This window comes from Rhinatrema bivittatum, chromosome 3 (assembly GCF_901001135.1).
Source record: "Rhinatrema bivittatum chromosome 3, aRhiBiv1.1, whole genome shotgun sequence".
In the NCBI taxonomy this organism is placed as follows: domain Eukaryota; kingdom Metazoa; phylum Chordata; class Amphibia; order Gymnophiona; family Rhinatrematidae; genus Rhinatrema; species Rhinatrema bivittatum.
The window spans coordinates 410,769,219-410,792,422 of record NC_042617.1 but is presented as its reverse complement, the minus strand read 5'-3'; the positions used below and the strand labels follow the sequence as shown (position 1 = coordinate 410,792,422).

The window sequence follows — 23,204 nt, the reverse complement described above, 5'->3', positions numbered from 1 at the left end:
ATCTCCTGCTCCGCGATTTCATAATGAGCCCTCAGTGCTTTACTAGCCTTGTTTATATGTAGCTGCTCATGCACTGCAACTCTTACATTCCAAATAAAAAAAACAATCATAAAGCTTTGGACATTTTTTCTCACTTAAGATGACCCTCAGGAGTTGGTTGAGATGATGCAGAAACTCCTGCAAGCAAATGCCATCACTAAGGCTCCATATCTTGGAAAAGGAAAAAGGAAGACGATTGAGATGATGTTCTCCGACAGTGATGATGGGAACGTGGATGAAGATCAGGTTAGTTTTCAATCTTTGCTTATGTATTTTTCAGCATGGCCATTTCATTGTTGTGCAGAAGTTATTGTAAAAAAACATTAACTAGTTTTGATTTCTATCACAACACAATGTTTTAGAGCAATTTCTATGGCTTATTATTTTTTTCAGGATGACATACATAGATGTACTCTCATTTTATGCCAAGGCACAGCATAAAATAGGGCCTGCTATGGAGATACTTCTAAAACATTAAGGAAGAACAAAAAAATTGTACAGTCCACAAAATGTGTATAATCAATGGACTGCGTAACAAGATTAACAATGACAAGAGGCAGGTGTCACCTTATAGATTAACCAGTTTATTGAGGCATGACCTTTCGAGGACATAATGGGTAAAATATATGGGGTGAAGGGATACAAAACAAAGAGAAGGCACTGAATTAGGCTGGAAGGATGCAAAAAACAGTGTTAATAGCATTATAGCTCAGCCCACTGACAACTAAGGTAAGAATGAAAAGACAGAATGTCTGATATTAGAAGTGGCAATATTCAGAACCAAGAGGAGAACATTTCAACCTTCCAGAACATTCTCTGACTGACCTTAAGTTTGCCATACTCCTAAAAAGGAACTTCAAAGGTACACTCCAGCGTGAAACTGCTGGATTGAAACTCTTCAAAAAACTTATCACCCTAGGTGATAATGGCTTCATGGTACACTATAACTATCTATGATCTTAACTGTTCTTGGATTATTCTGTCTTTTTGCACTTACCTCCGTTGTCAGGATGCTCAAGAAGTATACCCTCTTCTGTATAGGCTTGCCCTGCCAAGGTCATCAGTAAGACGTGACTGGTTGGGTACTGCTGCTGGTCACATGTATATACAGGTGAGTATTTCTTTATTCCTGTGACTGATAATACCCACTCTGGGCTGTGTCTTTACAGATGAGTCTTTCTGTATCCTGAATCCACCAGGGTTTGGGTGGGAAGCTTTTTCAGCTAAACTGAGATCATGAGGTCTGAAAGATTCCCCTATGGCCTATCCATGAAATTACAACTTTGCAGTTTCGCAAAAGTAAATGCCCATTCATGATCCCACTCTTCATTCTCAAGTTGGGAGCAGTCCCTGACAACATGCTCTATCACTCAACAAGAGGAGCATGCCTGTGGGATTTGTTCCATTTTGATTTCAACAGTTCCTACAAAGCATTCGTCATTATCTTCCATAGCATAAGGGCAACATCTTCCTTATGGCCTTGCTAAGCACAAAGGGGAGAACATCAATAATTTTGCTACTTATTCATGCAGGTTCCTCAGGTACTTCTCCTTCCTTCTGGTCTGGCGGTCATTCCCCTTTTGAAGGTTTTCTTTTGCTAGTGGGTACTTTAACCTTCAGTGGAGGCTGCATCAACAGGCTGACTTCCATAGGTTCGCTTCTTTCATGCTACAGCCTTTGGCCAAATGGCCTATCTTTCCACAGTTTAAACAAGCTGGAGACCTGTGACCTGAGTGTGGAACCAGAGCTGTCCTGATCTGAGGGACATTGCTGGGGTCCTGCATTCTCATTGCCATGCCAGAGAACCTGTACAGGTTCCTGAACATACCCAGATCAGTCCTGAGAAGTGGGTTGTGTATCCCTACCAGCAGATGGAGTCAGAGAGCAAAACTTTGGGCACCGCCATATATACAAGAGTGCCACCTGCAGTCCCTCAGGTTTTCTCTGACTCCAGCAGTTGGTAGAGGTGCACTACCTGCAGTCTTAGTTATTTTGTTCTTTTCAGTGTAGTTAGATTTGTTTTTCTTTTTCTCTTTTTTTACCTCTCGTTTGCTTCCTGAGGTGTTAGGCACCTTCGTGGGCCATCCCTCGGTGGAAGCCGGGCATCCGGGGGGTTGGGAACCCCTGACTGAGTTTTGCCCGATCCGGCTCGGGGAGTAAACATTAGGGGCTCCTAGTCTTCCTACCCCTAAAGCTGCTCCCTCGATCCCTCTTTGAGCTGGCTCCATAAAGTTCAGTTTAAAAAAAAAAAAAAAAAGTGTCTTCTTGCAGGCGTCTTTCAGCTGAGGTAAGGAGTTGGCTGGGGCAGGGTGTCGGGGTTGGAGCTTCGGTTCTTCCGCTCCCGGGGCTCTAGGGTGTTGGTGAAGTGAGGGGGTAAGTCTGCCGTGCCCGGACCACTTTTTGAACAGCGCGGTTGCTGCGTCGGGGCCTTTTATTCTGGTTTGCAGAATAAAAGGCCCCGCGCTGCAGGCAGGACTAGGCCTCTCCTCCGCTCGCAGTTTCTAGTGACCGCATGGCTGCCCGGCATGGCGCAGCGAATCAAATCAGCTGCCTGCCGCGAGTGTGGAGCACGCGGGCAGGCCTTAAACGTGGTATCCCTTGGTTCTCGCTCCTCCGAGTTAGCAGGCTCATCAGAGTCGGGGGGGGGGGGGGGGCGGGCGAATCTCACTGCGGTTCGCAGGAGGAGGAATCCCCTCCCGTTTTGGGCCCCATGGGTGAGGATCCTGTTCTGGGGGCTGGGGAACTGGCGTCACAGGGCCCCCCAGGATGGGGGGGGGGCGACCCCGGAGGTCTTTTTCCCGGAGTTTGTTTTAATCATGCATCAGGCTTTTTTAGCAAGCAGACAAGCAGCAGCGAAAAAACCCGGGCAGACGGGGGATCCATCTGAGCCGCCCCGGAAGCAGGGAAGGTCCGCAGACGTTCCGCCACGTCCTACAAAGCACCCTCGTCAGGTAGATGAGGTCATCCGGGGATATCAGGAAACAGACCTTGATGCAGGACCGGCTCCGACAGGGCCGGCACTCGGGACGGATCCAGACCCAAATCCTGATCTGGGGGACACTGACCAAGACGACCCGGATGGGGACGACCTCCCTCCGGTGGAGGGGGGTGATCCCAGTGTTGTTCGTCTTTTCAAACGTGACGAGCTGCGTCCGCTGATTCCCCAGGTATTGGATGTCCTGGGCCTTAAGGTTACTCAGGAGGAATCCGACAGTAAAGGGGTTAATCCAGTCCTCGATGGAATAAGGGAACCGACAACCTCGTTCCCTCTGCCTAAGAAAGTCCGCAAGCTCATGAACCGTGAGTGGGATACTCCAGATGCGGGTTTGAAGGTTGGTAGGGCAATGGCGAAGCTCTATCCCCTATCGGTGGAGGTGTTGGATCTGCTGAAGATTCCGAAGGTGGACGCAGCTGTCTCAGCGGTCACAAAGAAGACCACAATACCCGTAGTGGGCTCTGCCGCATTTAAGGACATGCAAGACAGTAAACTGGAGATTCAGTTTAAGAGGATCTTTGAGGTGGCCGCTTTGGGTCTTCATGCGGCAGTCTGCGCTAGCCTTATGCAGAGGGCATGCCTGTGCTGGGTTCAAGAGGCAGGCTCCAGTGCCAAGATTGGCAGTGATGGGGCGCTGGAGGTTGCTCGGTTGGAAGCAGGCATTGCATATGGGGTGGATGCGCTGTATGATCTCATTTGGTCCTTGGTGTCCATGGTGGCAGCTTGTCGACTTCACTGGTTGCAGAATTGGGCAGCGGACTTGTCCTCCAAATCTCAGCTTTGTAACCTTCCCTTCAAGGGCAAGCTTCTTTTCGGAGAGGAGCTGGATCAGCTGGTGAAACTCCTCGGAGAAATCCCAGGTAATCGATTGCCAGAGGATAGGCGATCTTCCAAGAAGATTTTTTCCCCTAGGGCTCATTTTCGGGATTCTTGCCGGTTTCGGTCTACCAGATATTCCGCTCTGTCTGGTTTTAAGCAGACTCAGGGACGCCAGCAGTCCTTTCGCGGTGGTCGCTGCTCCGATAGGGACTCCGGACACCTCAGTGCGGGAACCAGTAAGCCTGCCCAATGAAGCCACGAGCACCCATTCCGTCGTCGGAGCTGTCTGAGGCAGATTATCCAACTTTTACATGGAATGGGCAAGAATTACCTCGGACCGCTGGGTCTTGGAGGTAATCGGAGACTGTTACGCCCTGGAGTTCGTGCGGCTGGTTCGGGAGGTGTTCGTGGAGTCCCGCGTGGTCTCTCACAGCAAATGCGAGGCGGTTCAGGATACCCTGCAACGCCTTCTCGAGCTCAGAGCCATCGTCCCGGTTCCGCAGGAGCAGCAAGGGCGGGGACGGTATTCGGTTTACTTTGTGGTTCCCAAAAAAGGAGGGTACCTTTTGTCCAATCCTCTATCTTCAGAAGGTCAACCGTTGTCTCCGGGTCCCTCATTTTTGCATGGAAACCCTGAGGACAGTAATGGCTGCGGTATGAAAAGGGGAGTTTCTGGCGTCCCTGGACCTCACGGAGGCATATCTTCGTATTCCAATCTAACTGAGTCACCAGAAGTTTTTGCACTTCAAGGTCTTGGGTCAACACTTCCCGTTTCGAGCCCCCCATTTGGTCTCGCCACAGCGCCTCGGACTTTCACCAAGGTGATGGTAGTGGTCGCCGTCTTTCTTCGCAAGGAGGGGATCTTAGTCCATCCGTATCTGGACGACTGGTTGATTCAAGCCAAGTCATGGGAGGATTGCGAAAGATCAGTACGGACGGTGAGGTTCACCTTACAGTCGCTCGGGTGGGTCATCAATTTACAAAAGAGTCATCTGGAACCTACCCAGAAGCTGGTTTACTTGGGAGCGCTATTCGATACCTTATATGGCAAGGTGTTCCTGGCGGAGGATCTTATGACAAAGTTACAAGGCCAGGTCCAAGCTTTGATGCTGAGGGAGAATCCCACAGTGTGCTAGTGGCACCAGAGTGGCCGCGTCGTCCGTGGTTCGCGGATCTGGTTCGCATGTCTCTGGAGGGTCCTTTACAGCTGGCTCATCTGCCGTATCTCCTTCGACAGGGACCCATCTTTTCGGATTGGGAGGATCACTTCTCTCTCGCGGCTTGGCTTTTGAGAAGCAACGATTACGCTTGAAGGGGTATTCTGAACAAGTCATTTCCACTCTCCTTCAGGCGAGGCACACGGCCACTTCTATGGCCTATGTTAGAGTCTGGCAGCTGTTTGAGACGTGGTGTCACCAACATTCCTGTGATCCGTTGACTGTGAATGTCCCACGGGTGCTTGAATTTCTGCAGCAGGGGCTCGCTAAAGGTTTAGTGTTCAATTCCCTTCGGGTACAAGTAGCGGCTCTGGGAGCCTTGCGAGGATGGTTTAATGGTGTTTCCCTGGCTGTTCATCCGGATGTTGCTCAGTTTCTCAAGGGGGTCAAACATCTCCGTCCTCTGTGTCCAGATGGGAGTTTGAACCTAGTGCTTCGTGTTCTCTGCGGAGCTCCCTTTGAGCCTATCCGGAGGGCGTCACTGAAAGATCTGACCTTAAATGTGGTAGTTTTGGTGGCTATTTGTTCAGCTCGTCGGAACTCAGAATTACAGGCGTTGTCTTGTCGTGACCCCTTCCTGCGGATTTCTAACGATAAGGTTTCATTGCGCACAGTTCCATCTTTCATTCCCAAAGTCGTCTCTGCCTTTCATGTCAATCAGGCAGTGGAGCTTCCGGGTTTCTCTCAGTGGTCTAGGGGCTCCACTCAGGATAGGGACCTGCATCTTTTGGATGTGAGGCAAGCTTTGTTACGCTATCTGGAGGTTACCAATAACTTCCGTTGTTCGGATCATTTGTTCATCCTCTTTGGGGGTCCAAAAGGGGACAAGGCGTCCATTTCGCGCTGGATTAAGGAAGCAATCAGCTCGGCTTACATAGCCCGGGGGCGACAAGTGCCTTTGGATCTCAGAGCTCATTCCACCCGGGCCCAGGCTACTTCCTGGGCAGAGTGTCAGCTCCTGTCGCCCCAGGAGATCTGTAGAGCGGCAGTGTGGTCCTCACTACACACTTTCACAAAACATTATCGACTGGACGTTAACACGTCTGGGGAGTTGTCCTTTGGTGAGAGTGTTCTGCGCACAGATCTTTCGGGTTCCCACCCACTGTAGGGTGGCTTGGGTACATCCCACTTCTCTGGACTGATCTGGGTATGTTCAGGAAATGAAAATTGGTTCTTACCTGATAATTTTCGTTCCTGTAATACCACAGATCAGTCCAGAGGCCCACCCCTTTCTTCAGATATCGAAAGACAGCCTTTTGCTTGAAGTTTGCTGTGTTCTTTTTCATGGAGCTTCGTATTTGCAGATATGCTCAATGGAGCAGTTTTTTGTTTATGGTTGATTCGGGTTCGAATTTGTCAATGTGGGCAACGAGGTTGTCAGTTGATTTGTATTCAACTTCGTAGGTTTGTTAGTGATATTAGTGTGGGCTTGGGTACAGGCTAATACTGAGGGACTGCAGGTGGCACTCTTGTATATATTGCAGTGCCCAAAGTTTTTTGCTCTCTGACTCCCATCTGCTGGTAGGGATACACAACCCAGTTCTCTGGACTGATCTGTGGTATTACAGGAACGAAAATTAGCAGGTACGAACCAATTTTCATTTGTCTTTCTGATTTCAGCACTAATTCTGATATCCCTGTTCTCTCTCTCTCTCTAACCCCCTGCTCTCTCTCTAACTTCCCCTCCCCTCCCCCTCCTCTGACACACACACACCTCTCTACACATATTCACTCTCACCGGGATCTTCATCTTCACCACAAGTAGAGCACATCCTGCAGCATGCAGAGGCCTTCGTCTTTGCACGCAGGCGGAGCATTCTCTGTTCGCGGCATGCTGGGGTCTCCTCTGCAATTTTCTGTGCAGAATTTGGCAATTCTGCGCAGGGGGGGGGGGGAATTCTGTGCAAATTCTGTGTTCCGCAGTAGCGCAGAATTCCCCCAGGACTAGATCCCACTAGTCCCAATTTCTCTGAGCCAATTGATGAGTAAACCATGATCAACAGTGTCAAATGCTGATGAAAGGTCAATTAGAATGAATAGATAACTTTGCCCAGTTTCGAATCTGTGCCATATTACATCTGTCATTGTTAATAATAAAGATTTGGTACTATGGTTTTTTCTAAAACTCAACTGATTGGGATAAAGTATCTGATGTTCTTCAAGTTAGTTTGAAAATTGAATATGGACAGCTTTCTCAATCATTTTTGATAGAAATGGCAATGTAAAGATAGGTCTATAACTTGTGAGATCATCGGGATCTGTACAGTTGTTTTTGAGAATTGTTTTAATAGAAGCACATTTTAAGGATTTTTCTAGATATCCTTCTGACAGTGACAGATTAATGAGTTTCTTAATATAAGGGTAATATCTTCTTTGATCATTTTTAATGAAATGGTAGGTATAAAATTAATGGACAGTAAGAGAAACTCAAATTAGTTATTATTTGAAAACTTCTGGTTCAGGTAAAGATTAAAAAAACACTCCAATAATGAAAATCAGGTGGGTTACTGAGCATGATTAAACCGCTACTACTTTAAATCCCTTTCTCCAGGCGGAGCTATCCTCATTAGCCTATTGTGAATCAATCTCTCAGCTGCCACTGCAGTGAAGCCCCAGGAAATCTCTGAACTGATACCATATGTGCCATCGTGAGCTGTCTTGGGCTGACCAGAGAACAGACTCAGGCTGGACTCTGGCTGTTCTCTCAGTATGGGGCTGTTCTCTCAGTATGGGAGGCAAATTAATGACAAGAAAATAAAACCGAAGCAGCTCTGTTTACCTTCACAGTTCACAAAATAAAGACAGCAATATAACTTACAGTTTAGCAGTATCTGTCTTCCCTAGGCTTTCTTCTTTTCCCTGTGACCCTATGTACTCCTTGGGTCCAGCTTCTTATTCACTTCTAAGGAGAAAACCCTCAGAGCAGAACTCCCTTCTTGTTTGTGGCTTAAGCTGGACCAGGCTAAATGCCTAGTCCTGGGCTTTTAAGGAGAATAATACACACTCCTTCAAAGCACCTTAAAATGATAGTCTCGTCTTGATGTTTTATGGGAGGCAAATTATGAAATATTAATAAATAAATAAGTCTGCCTATTAGGTGACACCCTTGAGTGGCGGCTGAGACTCCCTCCCCACGCAAACACACTGCCTCCCCGGCATCGCCAGCAAGCAGAAGTCTAGACCAGGAATGAAAACCAGGTGTTTGATATGGAGGTGCACAGCACGTACCACCAAACCACCAGGTGGCCTACAGTGTTCCTTTATTTAATGCAGAAAAAATGAAGCAAATGTGCAGATGACCATAACATCACATAAAGCATGGTACCAAGTTACTGTTACAGTCAGGTCACAATGATCAGCTGCTGGGGAGGAGAGGAGGGAAGGTGTTAAAAGCATTTGATGACTTGTCATGTTCACATGAGCTAGAGCAAAGGCATTCAATAGAAACAATTTTGATGGTTTTAAAAAGTAAATCGCATCCTACTTTCTTTTCCCATCCCTTCTCCCACAGGGGATGACACAAATTTCAACCTGTGTTTCATTTTAGTTTATTCTGCATCCTTCAGCAGACTATTTTTGTAATTGTACTGAAGGGTAGATGCAAAATCTGTGTCACCAAATCTGGCAAATGAGGAGAATGGCTGAATGTGAAAAAAGATTTAAAATATAAAAACAAATGGAGAGGAACCTTGGTATAGTAACTCTGAAATGCAACACACAAAATGCTGCCATCTTTATATTGCTGAAAGAAGGTGGCCGCCACAGAGTCAGCGTGACCTGAGTTCCTCATGTAATTCCCAGAGCAAACTGAGGAGGGGAGAATTTTAATCAGCAAAAGACAGATGCTGGCACAGAGCCCATCGAAGAACAGCATGTACTCAGAATAAATAGGTGGTGGAACTTGTCAGAAATCAGCATTTTATCCAAATTGGTCTTGATCAGAATTTTTTACTGTTTCTAAGAAATATGGACAGCACCCTTATCCACAGCTGTACCTTTTAGAATGAAGAATAGTAAGTGTAATATGGTAATTCATAGAATATAGATAATTGTAGAAAAAATGCCCATATGGACTGCCTTTTTTTAAAATAGGGACATATATATGTGTATCTATATATCTATATATATATCTATACACACACACACACATATATATATATATATATATATATATATATATGCATATATACATATTTATAGACTTGTAGATGGTCTCTTTCTTCTTGTCAATCAATGCACTTAAATAATATTTGCCCTGAAAGAGTTTCCTGCATTGGTTGTCTGTCTCCCACATAGAAACAGGAGAGACATACAAGATGGATGAAGTTTGGACAGCTAAGAATGTGCAGAGCTAGTTCATAGTCTACAGCAGAGTTGACAACTCCAGTGGTGTGTGTCTAAGTATGTTATTTTACAAATAATACAGTTAACAAAAATATTCTTAAATTAAATCAATGAAACAGGGCATTTTTAGATGATTAATGTCCTTGTTCCAGCCAGTCATTTAGATTCCATGTGTATGTGTGTGTGTATATATATATATATATGTGTGTGTGTGTATGTGAGTAAATGCCGGTGATGTGCCAGCATTGAGGGAAGAGCCAACACTTACACAGAGGGAAGCCCAAGAGGTAGCAGCTTCAGGTAAAAATGATGGCGGAGAGGATACAGGCCCAAGCCAGGCAGGTCAAGGATGCAGGAAAACCTGCGGAGACAGAGTTTTCAACTGAATTTATTCTACTTATGATAAGGCTTACAGAGAAATGAAGTGGATCACTGGAATAGGTAATAGATGACCAAGGTGCCCCTTGAGCATCCCTAGACAGGGCAAGGCACCTAACCCCCCCCCCCCCCCCCCCTCCGAATTGAGGTAGAAAGCTCCCTTTCCCCAGGACATTCCTCTTTGGCATATAGTACTCAAACAAGAAGTACAGAAAACCTGAAAGGCCCTCAGGACTCTGGAGATGTCTCGGGCGGTGAGAGAGTTGGATACTGAAGTTAGGCTTTTTCACAGAGAAGAGCTGAGCACCCTCATTTCTAAAATGGAGCAAACCTTAGATCTAGCAGACAAGCAGGAGGAGGAAAAGAAGTCTAGGAGTCGTCCGATGCCCCTGGATATTAAGAAGCCTATCGGAGCTTTTTCCCCTGCATTCAGCTATAAAAGATATGGTTATGGCATAGTGGGATACCTTGGTCACAGCCTTAAAGGCTAGGCATATAACGACCAAGTTGTACTCCCTACAGCAGGAGCAGGTAGAACAATTCTTTAAAGTGTCTAAGATAAACTCCCCAATGGTGGCAGTAACAAAGAAAACAACCATTCCAGTGGAAGGGGATTCAGCCCTCAACGATTCACAGGACCAGAAGATCAAATCATTATTAAAGAGGTCCTCTGAAATCGCCAGTCATTCCTTGCCATTGTCATTCCTTCCTTCTATAGCAGGCTCTTTCTTTTTCAAATGTGTTCAAGTGATTAATAAGTGGCTGTTCGATAATCATCTAGTTTTGAGTATAAAAAAAACAGAAGTAGTCTGGTTTTTCTCGGGACTCTGATTAATTAGTCAAAAATAACCTACATGTTCTTGTTATTTTAGGAGAAACAATATCTTTCAAAGATTCAGTATAAAATGTAGGTGGTATATTTGATGCTAAACTTACTTTAAGAACCACCTACAACAGGTTTCAAAATCAGGTTATTACAAACTTTGATTATTGCGACTTCTCAAGTTTGTTCTCGATAAGATAGAAATGTAGATAGCAGGGTGGCTGGTGGATGTGAGGACCACCTGGTAAGTTGCCTGCCTGGTGCGAAGGTGGCAGACCTCGCGTGTCACCTAGATAGGATTATATACAGTGCTGGGGAGGAGCCGGCTGTCGTGGTACATGTGGGCACCAACGACATAGGAAAATGTGGGAGAGAGGTTCTGGAAGCCAAATTTAGGATTTTAGGTAGGAAGCTAAAATCCAGAACCTCCAGGGTGGCATTCTCTGAAATGCTTCCTGTTCCACATGCAGGTCCGCAAAGGCAGGCAGAGCTCCAGAGTTTCAATGTGTGGATAAGACAATGGTGCACGGAAGAGGGATTCAGCTATGTAAGGAACTGGGAAAACTTTTGGGGAAAGGGGAGACTTTTCCGAAAGGATGGGCTCCACCTTAACCAGAGTGGAACCAAGCTGCTGGCACTAACTTTCAAAAAGGAGATAGAGCAGCTTTTAAACTAGAACAAGGGGGAAAGCCGAAAGTCACTCAGCAGTTCATTGTTCGGAGAAATGTATCCTTGAAGGATATTAATGAAACAGGAGAGTTAGGGCATCCCAACAGAGAGGTTCCATTAAAAGCAAACATAGTCCATATGCCTATATATAAAAAATCACCAAAGCTAATGATTTCTGAATTATCCCAAACAACTGAAAAGCATGTTGTTAAAACAAAAAACACTCTTTGAAATGTCTGTATTCCAATACCAGAAGTCTAAGAAGTAAGATGGGAGAGTTAGAGTGTATAGCAGCAAATGATTGACATAATTGGCATCACAGAAACTTGGTGGAAGGAGGATAACCAATGGGACAGTGCTATATCAGGGTACAATGATAGGGAGGATCAACTTGGCGGGGGTGTGGCACTTTATGTCCGGGAGGGTATAGAGTCCAACAGGATAAAGATCATACAAGAGACTAAATGCTCAGTAGAATCTATATGGGTAGAAATCCCATATGTGTTGGGTAAGAGTATAGTGATAGGAGTATACTACTGTCCACCTGGACAAAATGGTCAGACAGATGATGAAATGCTATGAGAAATCAGGGAAGCAAACCAATTTGGCAGTGCAATAATAATGGGAGATTTCAATTACCCCAATATTGACTGGGTAAATGTAACATCAGGACTTGCTAGAGACACAAAGTTCCTGGATGTAATAAATGATTGCTTCATGGAGCAATTGGTTCAGGAACTAACAAGAGAGGGAGCTATTTTAGATTTAATTCTTAGTGGAACGCAGGATTTGGTGAGAGAGGTAACGGTGGTGGGGCCACTTGGCAATAGTGATCATAACATGATCGAATTTAAACTAATAACTGGAAGGGGGACTAAGTAAATCTGCAGCTCTAACACTAAACTTTCAAAAGGGAAACTTTGATAAAATGAGGAAAATAGTTAGAAAAAAACTGAAAGGTGCAGCTGCAAAGGTTAAGTGTTCAACAGGCATGGACATTGTTTAAAAATACAATCCTAGAGGCGCAGTCCATATGTATTCCACACATTAAGAAAGGTGGAAGGCAAAACGATTACCGTCATGGTTAAAAGGTGAGGTGAAAGAGGCTATTTTAGCCAAAAAAGCATCCTTCAAAAATTGGAAGAAGGATCCATTTGAAGAAAATAGGATAAAACATAAGCATTGTCAAGTTAAGTGTAAAACATTGATAAGACAGGTGAAGAGAGAATTTGAAATGAAGTTGGCTATAGAGGCAAAAACTCATAATGAAAACTTTTTAAAATATATCCAAAGCAAGAAACCTGTGAGGGAATCGGTTGGACCATTAGATGACCGAGGGGTTAAAGGGGCTCTTAGGGAAGATAAGGCCATTGTAGAAAGACTAAATTAATTCTTTGCTTACGTGTTTACTAATGAGGATGTTGGGGAGATATCAGTTCCTGAGATGGTTTTTAGGGGTGATGAGTCAGACAAACTAAATGAAATCACTGTGAACCTGGAAGATGTAGTAGGCCAGATTGACAAACAAAAGAGCGGCAAATCACCTGGACCGGATGGTTAGCATCCTAGGGTACTGAAGGAACTCAAAAATGAAATTTCTGATCTATTAGTTAAAATTTGTAACCTATCATTAAAATCATCCATTGTACCTGAAGACTGGAGGGTGGCCAATGTAATCCCAATATTTAAAAAAGACACCAGGGGCTATCCGGGTAACTATAGACCAGTGAGCCTGACTTCAGTGCCGGGAAAAATAGTGGAAACTATTCTCAAGATCAAAATCGTAGAGCATATAGAAAGACATGGTTTAATAGAACAAGTCAACATGGATTTACCCAAAGGAAGTCTTGCCTAACAAATCTGCTTCATTTTTTTGAAGGGGTTAATAAACATGTGGATAAAGGTGAACCGGTAGATGTAGTGTATTTGGATTTTCAGAAGGCGTTTGACAAAGTCCCTCATGAGAGGCTTCTAAGAAAACTAAAAAGTCATGGGATAGGAGGCGATGTCCTTTCATGGATTACAAACTGGTTAAAAGACAGGAAACTGAGAATAGGATTAAATGGTCAATTTTCTCAGTGGAAAAGAGTAAACAGTGGAGTGCCTCAGGGATTTGTACTTGGACCGGTGCTTTTCAATATATATATATATATATATTATATATATATATAATGAATATGATCTGGAAAGGCATAAGACGAGTGAGGTTATCAAATTTGCGGATGATACAAAATTATTCAGAGTAGTTAAATCACAATCAGACTGTGATACATTACAGGAGGACCTTGCAAGACTGGAAGATTGGGCATCCAAATGGCAGATGAAATTTAATGTGGGCAAGTGCAAGGTGTTGCATATAGGGAAAAATAACCCTTGCTGTTAGGTTCCATATGAGGATAGGAAAAAGATCTAGGCATCATAGTGGATAATGCTTTAAAATCGTCGGCTCAGTGTGCTGCAGCAGTCAAGAAAGCAAACAGAATGTTAGGAATTATTAGGAAGGGAATGGTTAATAAAACGGAAAATGTCATAATGCCTCTATATTGCTCCATGGTGAGACTGCACCTTGAATACTGTGTACAATTCTGGTCGCCGCATCTCAAAAAAGATATAGTTGCGATGTAGAAGGTACAGAGAAGGGCAACCAAAATGATAAAGGGGATGGATCAGCTCCTCTATGAGGAAAGACTAAAGAGGTTAGGACTTTTCAGCTTGGAGAAGAGACGGCTGAGGGGAAATATGATAGAGGTCTTTAAGATCATGAGAGGTCATGAACGAGTAGATGTGAATCGGTTATTTACACTTTCGAATAATAGAAGGACTAGGGGGCATTCCATGAAGTTAGCAAGTAACACATTTAAGACTAATCAGAGAAAATTCTTTTTCACTCAACGCACAATAAAGCTCTGGAATTTGTTGCCAGAGGATGTGGTTAGTGCAGTTAGTGTAGCTGGGTTCAAACAAGGTTTGGATAAGTTATTGGAGAAGTCCATTAACTGCTATTAATCAAGGTTACTTAGGGAATAGCCATTGCATGGGATCTTCTTAGTGTTTGAGTAATTGCCAGGTTCTTGTGGCCAGGTTTGGCCTTTGTTTGAAACAGGATGCTGGGCTTGATGGACCCTTGGTCGGACCCAGCATGGCAATTTCTTATGTTCTTAATTTTCAAAAGTCCATTTACATGCTTAAAGTGTACTTATGCACATAAAACCTACTGACAATTGGAATAGCATTTACTGTATCATAGCAATTTTCAAAAGCCATCTTACACACCTAAACCCAGTTTTAAGTATGTAAATCCCTTTGAAAATTACCTCCTAATTGTTTTCTGTAACATGTCTCCATTTCTATCTCTTTTTTTTTTTCAGCCTACTCATATTTTGTAATTCCTCCTGCAACAGTTTATCTGATATAACAATTTGTACTACTCTACTCATTTTTATAGACCCGTACCTTATGATGGCTGTCACTTGTAGTTCTACAGGCCTTCTTGAAGCTGGCCCTCTTCACCTGTATATCTGCTGGCCTTTCCATCTTCTGCCTATGTTACTACAGGTCCTTTATTTGCAAACCATATTATACATAGCTGCTTCATCAGAGATTACAGTAAATATAATTTTGATGTCATTGTAGATGTTATCCTCCTGCAATAAATTTTCCATCTTTTTCTTGAACTAATTTATGCTCTTAGCTTCTGTGACTGACTTTGATGGTTATATTTAAAGTTAGAAAAATAGTTGCAGTTATTTGTGATTATTTTGAGGGAGAGCGATATCCTTATGAAACTGAAGCTGCCAAATCTATTTCCTTGGGAGTAGAATGTTTGCTTGGAGCTACTCACATTACAAACTTCCTTTCTTCAGGAGCGGATAATGAAGAGAATAAAAAGGAAAAAATCCTTATCTGCCTCAGCCAACATCCTAAGTCATCTGGAAACATCCTTGATTAATAAACAGGTGAGGGTCATTTGTGTAAGCTGCTAAAGTTTCTTTTAAGTGCTTATCAGTTTAATGAGTTGAATTCTAAAATATCACATTAGAAATTGCTATATATTTTTGTGTGTTTGTTTACAGCCTTGCACAATGCCCTCCGCGCCTCATTACACACACACACACACACACACACAATGCATTTCTATTTTACATGAGGTAAAAATATCATTTTCATTATATTTACATGCACTGATGTGATGCCATCCAGAAATCCCTGCAAAAAAAACCATTTGGAACCCATATGGTATTAGGCCTATTGTGATGTGTGTTGGGTGTGGGCTTGACCCTCTGAAAGCCCGAATACACTAATACACTTTCTATTAGGAAAATGCCTCACCTCAGTCACTCATGCAGAACATAAACAGCCCTTCACCAAATACAGAATAGAGCAACCATAAAGTAGAAATACATATACTGAACAGGTAACTGCAAGAAGCCAGACTCTCTATGCAGTGCAATAATGAAAAAACAGAACCATCACTTTTGCTCAAACATCAAACAAAATCAAGAAATAAAATAAATACATAATCATAATACTAAAAACATACTAATAATATTATTTTTTTTAAAAAGCTGATAAATAAAAGATCAAATAATTAAAAACTCATGCAAGTTTTTTTTTTAAATGTCCCAAACATCAAAAAAATATTTCAAAACAGCAGACACAGCAAATTCTTGTCTTGTGAGAATACAGGAAGTGCTAGCACCGCGAGTGTTGAATTACCTCAGGGCCAGCACTGGAGGAGAAGCTGCCAGACAGACTTCCTCTGCTGTGGCCTCCTGCTTCTGCCGCAGTGGGATCAGATTCAACGGCAGCACCATGGACTTCCTTCTTTCACCACCGGTGGGATCAGCACCACGGGCCTCCGCTGCTTCTGCCGCCGGTGGGATCGGGTCGACTGGCAGCACCGTGGGCCTCCGCTGGTCGCACCACGGACTACCTCCTTTCACCTCCGGTGGGATTGGTTTCACCGGCGGCACCATGGGCCTCCTCTTCTTCTGCCGCTGGTGGGATCGGGTGCAATTGCATGGTTTGCACACCTGGTGGCGCCGGGCCTAACTGACCAGGAGTAAAATTTCCAGTGGAAACTCAACATGAACTAAGCCTGTGCACCCTCACCCCCACCCTGCATTGGGTAGAAGTGGGGGGGTAATAGCTAATACCTTCTTTAGCATAGGATTTCCAATCAAGGGCGCTGAGCAATATGTATAGCTTTATGCATGCATTTTTTTGTGCTCACAGCTTATTGCTGCATCAGGAGTAAAATATACAGGTAAAACTCTGCTGAATGCAACTTATTAGATCAAGCCAGGGTCAGAAGATTCATGAGCAATTTGTCATATCCTAAATGGCCACTGTACAGGTGTGAGCTGCTGCAGAGTAAACCAGAAGTAAGGCTGTCTCGATCAGCTCCAGAACACAAACTGCTTTTTCTTGGTGCCTTCCCTGCCTGGTACTGACTGTCAGATGAGCTGTGCACAGAACACCATTACTAACGGTGCAAGGCCTTGTACCCCCAAATGGGTATTATTAAACTAAGCTGAAATGTTGGACATAAAACTGTACAGTGTTTTATACTCTTTTTTTTTTTTTTTTTTTTTTGCAGTTATTGGTTTGTATACTAATAATTCTTTCTCTAGTTGGTCTTTGCAGTGCTGAATCAAACATTTCCACTGTAGAAATTATTTTGTTTTCTCTGAGGACATTTCCTCAGTGAAAATCTTTGAAAGGACATGATTAAAACTGGGTTCCATTAAAGTAGCTTTTGGGGGATATTCAAATATTGATTTTCTGCTTCACTGCTGGTCCAGCCAATTCAGCAAAATTTGGTGACGCATAACTTTATTCTGCTAGGCTATGCCTGGATACCGGTCTGCATAGGTTTTCTTTTCCTGATTAAAGGACCAACACCAGGGCTTCATTTGCAGATTTACAAAAAGGAAGTAGATCTGTGGAGGTGGGGTCTGGGCCAGGTATGACATGCATGATGGAGTGAGGCCAGGACTGGTTGTGAACTCTCTCTTCCAAACACACACACACTATTCCAAATATATACTTGAACACACTCTTCTTCCTTCTTACCCCAGTGATCCTCCATCCTCAGCCGCCACCAGTGCTCATCCCCTGGCTTCACCCACCAGAACTGATTTACATCATCAGCTCCGGTTCCATTTCTTCAAATCCTGGGAAAGTAGCAGAATACCATTCTAGATTATTTTTTTAGAAATTAAGCCCTGGATAATAGACATGAAAAGATATTGAATTAGCACAGGTTTGAAACTTGTGAGCAGTAGCATAGTAGCCACTAGCCAAGGTTGAAGCCTTGATGATTGAAATTTGTGAGCAGTATCCAAACTTGTGCTAATTTAACCCCTTTTTGTATCTGTTCTATAAGCTGCAGGATCAACCTCTCCCCTCTCTTTCTCTGCACAATTGGATAAGAGAGGGGAATGGCTGTTCTTCGCTCTGTCTGCTCCGGGCTCACCTCCCTCTTCCCTGCAGGCTGCCTGGAGGAGAGGACTGGAAACCCTTCTGTTCTGAGTCTGAAAAGAAGTGATGGATCTCAGTTACAGGCAGTGCCCCCACACCCTGCCCAACACTGATAATATGATCAATGCACTGATGGTGTATTTTAACATCTCTCAGAGGTGGCCATTTGCAATGTTCATAAAGCACATTAACAACTTTTCTGCGCATGCTCATAACAACGTCTGTGGATTTCATCTGCTATTGATGGCACTTGCCTTCATCTTCTGCCTCACACATCTTTCCAGCTTTTGTATGCCAAAAAAGGCACCAGTAGAGTATACACCTCCATGGATGCAATTAGCAGAAAAGTCGTCATCAAAGTATTTGTATGGTAGATGCTTTTATATTCTCTCAGACTGCATTAAGGCAGTAACCTCTCTGTGAGGTTAATGGCACAACAAATAGTACAATATGTTTTGAAAACTGCTGAGTGAATTAAAAATATCCCCACGCAGATATGATCTTAAGAGGGGATTTTTGGTTTTGATCATATAATTGTAGTGATTTTTTTTTCTTTTTTCAGGGGGAACAGTACTCCCCAAATGTATTTCTGTACAGTGAGAGCAGCAGCGATGAGGAAGAGCCAATGTATCATTTATCTAAACTGGAACTGTGTGCTAAAATAAAAAGTCTGAAGAGGAAACTAACGAACACCATGAGAGAAAACTCCCGCCTTAGACAGTCCTTGGTCATGCTCCAAGGTAAAGTATGAGAGAAACAAGGGAGGAAGAACAGCCTGAGAATACAACAGGAACATCATTAGAGTCCACAGGGATCCTTAAATGGTACAGTGAGATGTAGAATTATGGGCCTGCAGCTAAATTGAGCAAATCCCTTAGAGTTTATGCATGAAAATACAGATTAAAAGCAAGAGGCCACCTTAAGTCTCCAGTAGAGTGGAAGAACTTCTTTAAAAATGTCTATGACTTTTCTATCAAATCACAAATAGAGGAATTTTTGTTTTAATTTCCAAATTTTCTTTTTTTTTTTTTAACAATTTCCTCCCTCCCACCCCAAATGGCATACCTGCCCTCACTGGTCTCGATGACTGGAGGGAGAGCAGCCCCATTTTATTACTTCCTCAGTGACTGGAATGCCACTTGGGCCTCATTAAGAAAAGCAGCAGTGAGTTAATCCACGGTTCCCCCTCTCTGCATTGGGGAACATAGACACGGGTGGTGTCATGAAGCTGGGTTTTGTGCCCTGCTCTGGAACACACCAACTATCCCCAAAACATCCAAGCACAGGCAAATTTGCAGAAACTGTCTTTTATTTTTTTTCCAAGACTGTTTCTTCAGAGATAACATAGCTGCTGTTCCATATACATATCGCAGACATTTATAAACAGGTAGACAGGCCCTCCAAACAGCTTAACGTAACCTTGTTTCCTGCCACTTTAGAAACCTGGCCTTAAGCTACAGACTCCCCAGCCTTCTTATCGAACTGTGCCCATAGACCATCCACCCCACTCCAGTTTTCTGTGACAGCTCAAGGGCAGATTCTGCGGCAAGAAAAAATTTTTTTTAACAAAGTTTCTGAAATTGTATAGCAATTATGTGGCACATTTGCAAAGTTTTGCATTTTAAATAATGTAAATTTACATAGTTTTATGCTATTTCTTGGGTGTCTGGGTAATTTTGTACTTTTTTAGGGGAAAGGACTTTTTGTGATCAGCTCTGGAAATAAAGACAGGAAACGGATAGATAGAGGTGGGGGAGAAGGTATGTGGGCTAGGGGATGAGAGGGAGACTGGATCTTGGAGGAGAGAGATGGAAAGATCTTGGGGGGGAGTGGCCGAGGAATAGGAGATAAGGGAAATTGGAGCAGAAGGGTGGGGATAATAAGGAAAGGGAGGAGAATCATGAGGGAGAGGAAGCAGAGGGATCCTGGATCAAGAAGGGGAGATCTGGGATCAGAAGAGAAAGAGAGGGTGTATCCACTTTCTCACACCCTTCTCGTTATGCTGATCCCTTCACTTAACACACTCCCTCTGAGCCCATAACCAAATATTTCACCTATAACCATCCTCCACCGCAGGAGAGCTCCTCCTCCAATCTCCTATCTCATTGCTTCTCAACCCAGCAGGTTTTCAGAATATCCTCAATGAATATGCATGAGAGAGATTTTCATGCACTGCTTCTTTTGTATGCAAATATATCTCATGCATATTCATTGTAAACATCATGAAAACCTGACTGGTTAGATGTGCCCCAAGGACTGAGTTGAGAAGCACTGACTTAGCTCACACATTGAATATCTTCTCATCCTATCACCCACCCCCACCACAGGACCATCTCACTCCACTGATCAGAGCTTAGCAGTAGAGGGAAGGCAGTGGCGACATGATTCCTGTGCTGCCGGGGCTGGAGCATCACATTTTGAACCATGAGGGACACTCTTGTTCTGCACAGTTCAAAGTGTGACACTCAAATTCCCAGCAATAGAGGAGAAGGAAGCAGCCCAAGGTGCCGCACTGTTGCATTCTTCCCATTCTTGTAGAGCCTCGATCAGCACGGAGAGGGGAAATGAAATGTGGTTTGCTACCACCACTGCTGCTACTGCCAGCTTTTCCCAGCCTGGTCTCCCATGGTAATTCTGGGAGATTGGGGAATTCAGTGGTAGGGATTGGATTCTGTGGCCCTTACTGTGGCCATGGAATTGCAAGAGACTGAGCTCCTAACTATACCCACCTTTAGTAGCAGCTCTGGCCTTACCATGATCTCCTTTTGATCAGCTCTAGTTTCTTTGGCTGTTTGCCTCCTAACAAACCCCTGCTGGCAGATCTTTGTCCTGTTGCTCATCAGCTGCCTCTCTTCATCTTGCTAAAGGATTTTCTTCTTAAACCACACCCAAATTGGCCACACTTACTTCCATAGCTCCTGTGCTCTTGGATCTGCATTACCCATCAAGCTTTTTCTACAGCATCACTTTCTTTCAGCCTTTTCTTTTTTTCCCTGCAGCACCCTCTGCTCCACAGGTAAGCCAACTGCATCTTATCTCTGTTTCAGGCTCGGCAGAGTCCTGACTTTATTATAGACTTCAGCTCCCTAAAGCCTCTGATACAGTGGAACCTGACAATGCTAAAGAACAAAAGCTAAACTAAAATGTCTTGTATTTAAAGCACCGTGAAACTTCTGATTCTTGATTTTAACACATTAGGGAAAAATTCTACAGCACTTTTTGGAGAAAATTTAGCTTGCACAGTTTTTCAGATTTTTTTTTTCTTTTTCTTTTCCAGAAGTTTTTTCCATCTAAAGATGTGCTGTTTCATAACTGTACACTCAAACCAACTTGCATGTTCTCCTTCCCCCTGTCTTTTGCTCAACACTTAAATCTGGCTCCTAGTGTAAGCAGGTTTCGTTCGATCTAAAGTAAAATCATTTTTGGAATGTCTGCCAAACTACTGACATTCTTCTGCAATCTCAGTTTTGCCCCAGGCAGTTACGCATTTTGAGGAACTGGTGGGGATGGCAGATGCGCTGCTCAAAGGGGGAGTAACAACAACAACGACAACAACTACATCCTCTTCGGGCGTCCTTTCCCATCCCATCTGGAAAACATCCAACAGCTCCTTGTCGGAGTCCTTCTCAGCTCTTCACAGTAATGCTAGCTCTCCAGTAATACTGAACGTGGCGGAGGGGGAGCCACCGGCCATGAAGCAGGTGAGTTGCAAAAAACCCATCCTCCTCTCTGGGCAGCAAAATGTAGTCTGGTTTTTGATACAGTGGTTTCACTGTTGGACTGGTGAGGCAATTCACTTTGCTTAAGACATTGACGTTGTTTGCATAAGCATAGCTCGTAAGCGCCCAACAATGGGATTTAAAAGCAAACATTTACACAAGGATCTTCTTCAGCATGAAGGTATAAAGTATCAAAACCTACTAAAAACTTAGAATTGAGTGCTACGTATTGTTCCCAACTCTTCCTGATTCATAGGAGGCACGTTTACAGAAATATGAGTATGGGGATTATGCATTCTTCATGGTCTAATAATAGATAAATTCATTACTACTTTTGAGCAACTTTGTCAAAGGCTTGGTGAGGTTAGTTTTCTATATTCTAAAACTAAGATAGAGTTGTGCGCCACTCAGGAAAAGATGTAAGTTCTTGGCTTTTCATCAGTGCTTCCCAATCTTTTTTGTTTCGTGTCACACCTAGCACAGGGTTCACTTTGGGGTACATTTTAAAACATAGCGCGCGCGCACAAAAATACACCAGATTTTATAACATACGTGCGTAGCCGCGAGTATCTTATAAAATCCGGGGTCGGTGCACGCAAGGGGGTGCACATTTGTGCAACTTGCACGAGCCGAGCCCTGCGCGCGCAGCCCGTTCCCTCCGAGGCCGCTCCGAAATCGGAGCGGCCTCGGAGGGAACTTTCCTTCCGCCTCCCCCCCCCCCCCCCCCCCCCACACACACCTTTGTCGCACAAGTTACGCCAGCTGCTGCCGCACGCCATGTTCCTGTCCGGGCCTGGTCCGGAGCCCGCGGCACCGCTCCCGGATGACGCGGCGACTGTGTCACGCCCCCGACACGCCCACCCCAAGAAAGTCCCGGGACTTACGCGCATCCCGGAGCTTTGCGCGCACCGGAAGCCTATGCAATATAGACTCTGCGCACGCAGGGGTGTTTTAAAAGGGTTACTTATGTGCGTAACCCTTTTAAAATCCGGCCCTTTGTGTGGCGCACACTAACCACTTCCTCTTCACTTCCCTCACCCCCATCCCTTGGCACCATCACCTTCTCCCTTCCATCTTTCCCCACCATCATAATGGCCCCTCTCCACTGGCATCATAATCACATTCCCTCTCCACTCCTCTCCCCCACCAACATCATTATCATAATCTTCCATCTCCCCCATCCCGTCATCATCTTTTCTTCCCTTTCCTTTCACCCCCCTGGCATCACCTTCCCTCAACCTCACTCCCAGGCATCAACATCTTCCCTCACTCTCCATCTCTCCTCCTCACCACTTTTTGAAGCATCATCTTCCCTCTCCCCGTCTCTTGGCATCAACTTCTCTTCTCTCTCCTCCACACCCGGTGGTGCATTCAACTGACCCTTTCCCCACCCCACTCCACCCCCAGTCCTTGAACAGCAGAAGTCTGGGAGCAGGCTTACCCAGTGCTGCTGCTTCCACTTTTGCCAGCTTCCCTCTGCAGTCTGAACTGCATGGGGCCAGCAAGTCTCACAAGTATACAGAGTGCCATGCAGTTTCCATTTTAGAGAGCCAACAGAGGGGAAGCAGGAGCAGCTGCCAATACGTGCTGCTCTCTGATGCCCCCTGCTGGTGGGAGGTTATCCTACAGGCTCAGAGCGAAAGGCAAAATAAAGACTGCAGCCATGGCACACCTGCACTTCAGCCACAGCCCAGTAGTGCGTCACAGCACACCGGTTG

General features: G+C 44.4%; 1 protein-coding gene across 3 annotated transcripts in view; it reads left to right on the top strand.

Moving 5' to 3' along the window:
• BEND6 (BEN domain containing 6) overlaps window positions 1-23,204 on the top strand; it is a 67,108-nt gene that overhangs the window by 29,076 nt on the left and 14,828 nt on the right. For all 3 annotated transcript variants that reach the window (XM_029595686.1, XM_029595687.1, XM_029595688.1), the window contains 4 exons: window positions 140-285; window positions 15,148-15,240; window positions 18,330-18,507; window positions 21,233-21,468. In XM_029595686.1, coding sequence (XP_029451546.1) covers window positions 140-285; window positions 15,148-15,240; window positions 18,330-18,507; window positions 21,233-21,468 — 653 coding nt within the window. The remainder of the gene's footprint in view (window positions 1-139; window positions 286-15,147; window positions 15,241-18,329; window positions 18,508-21,232; window positions 21,469-23,204) is intronic.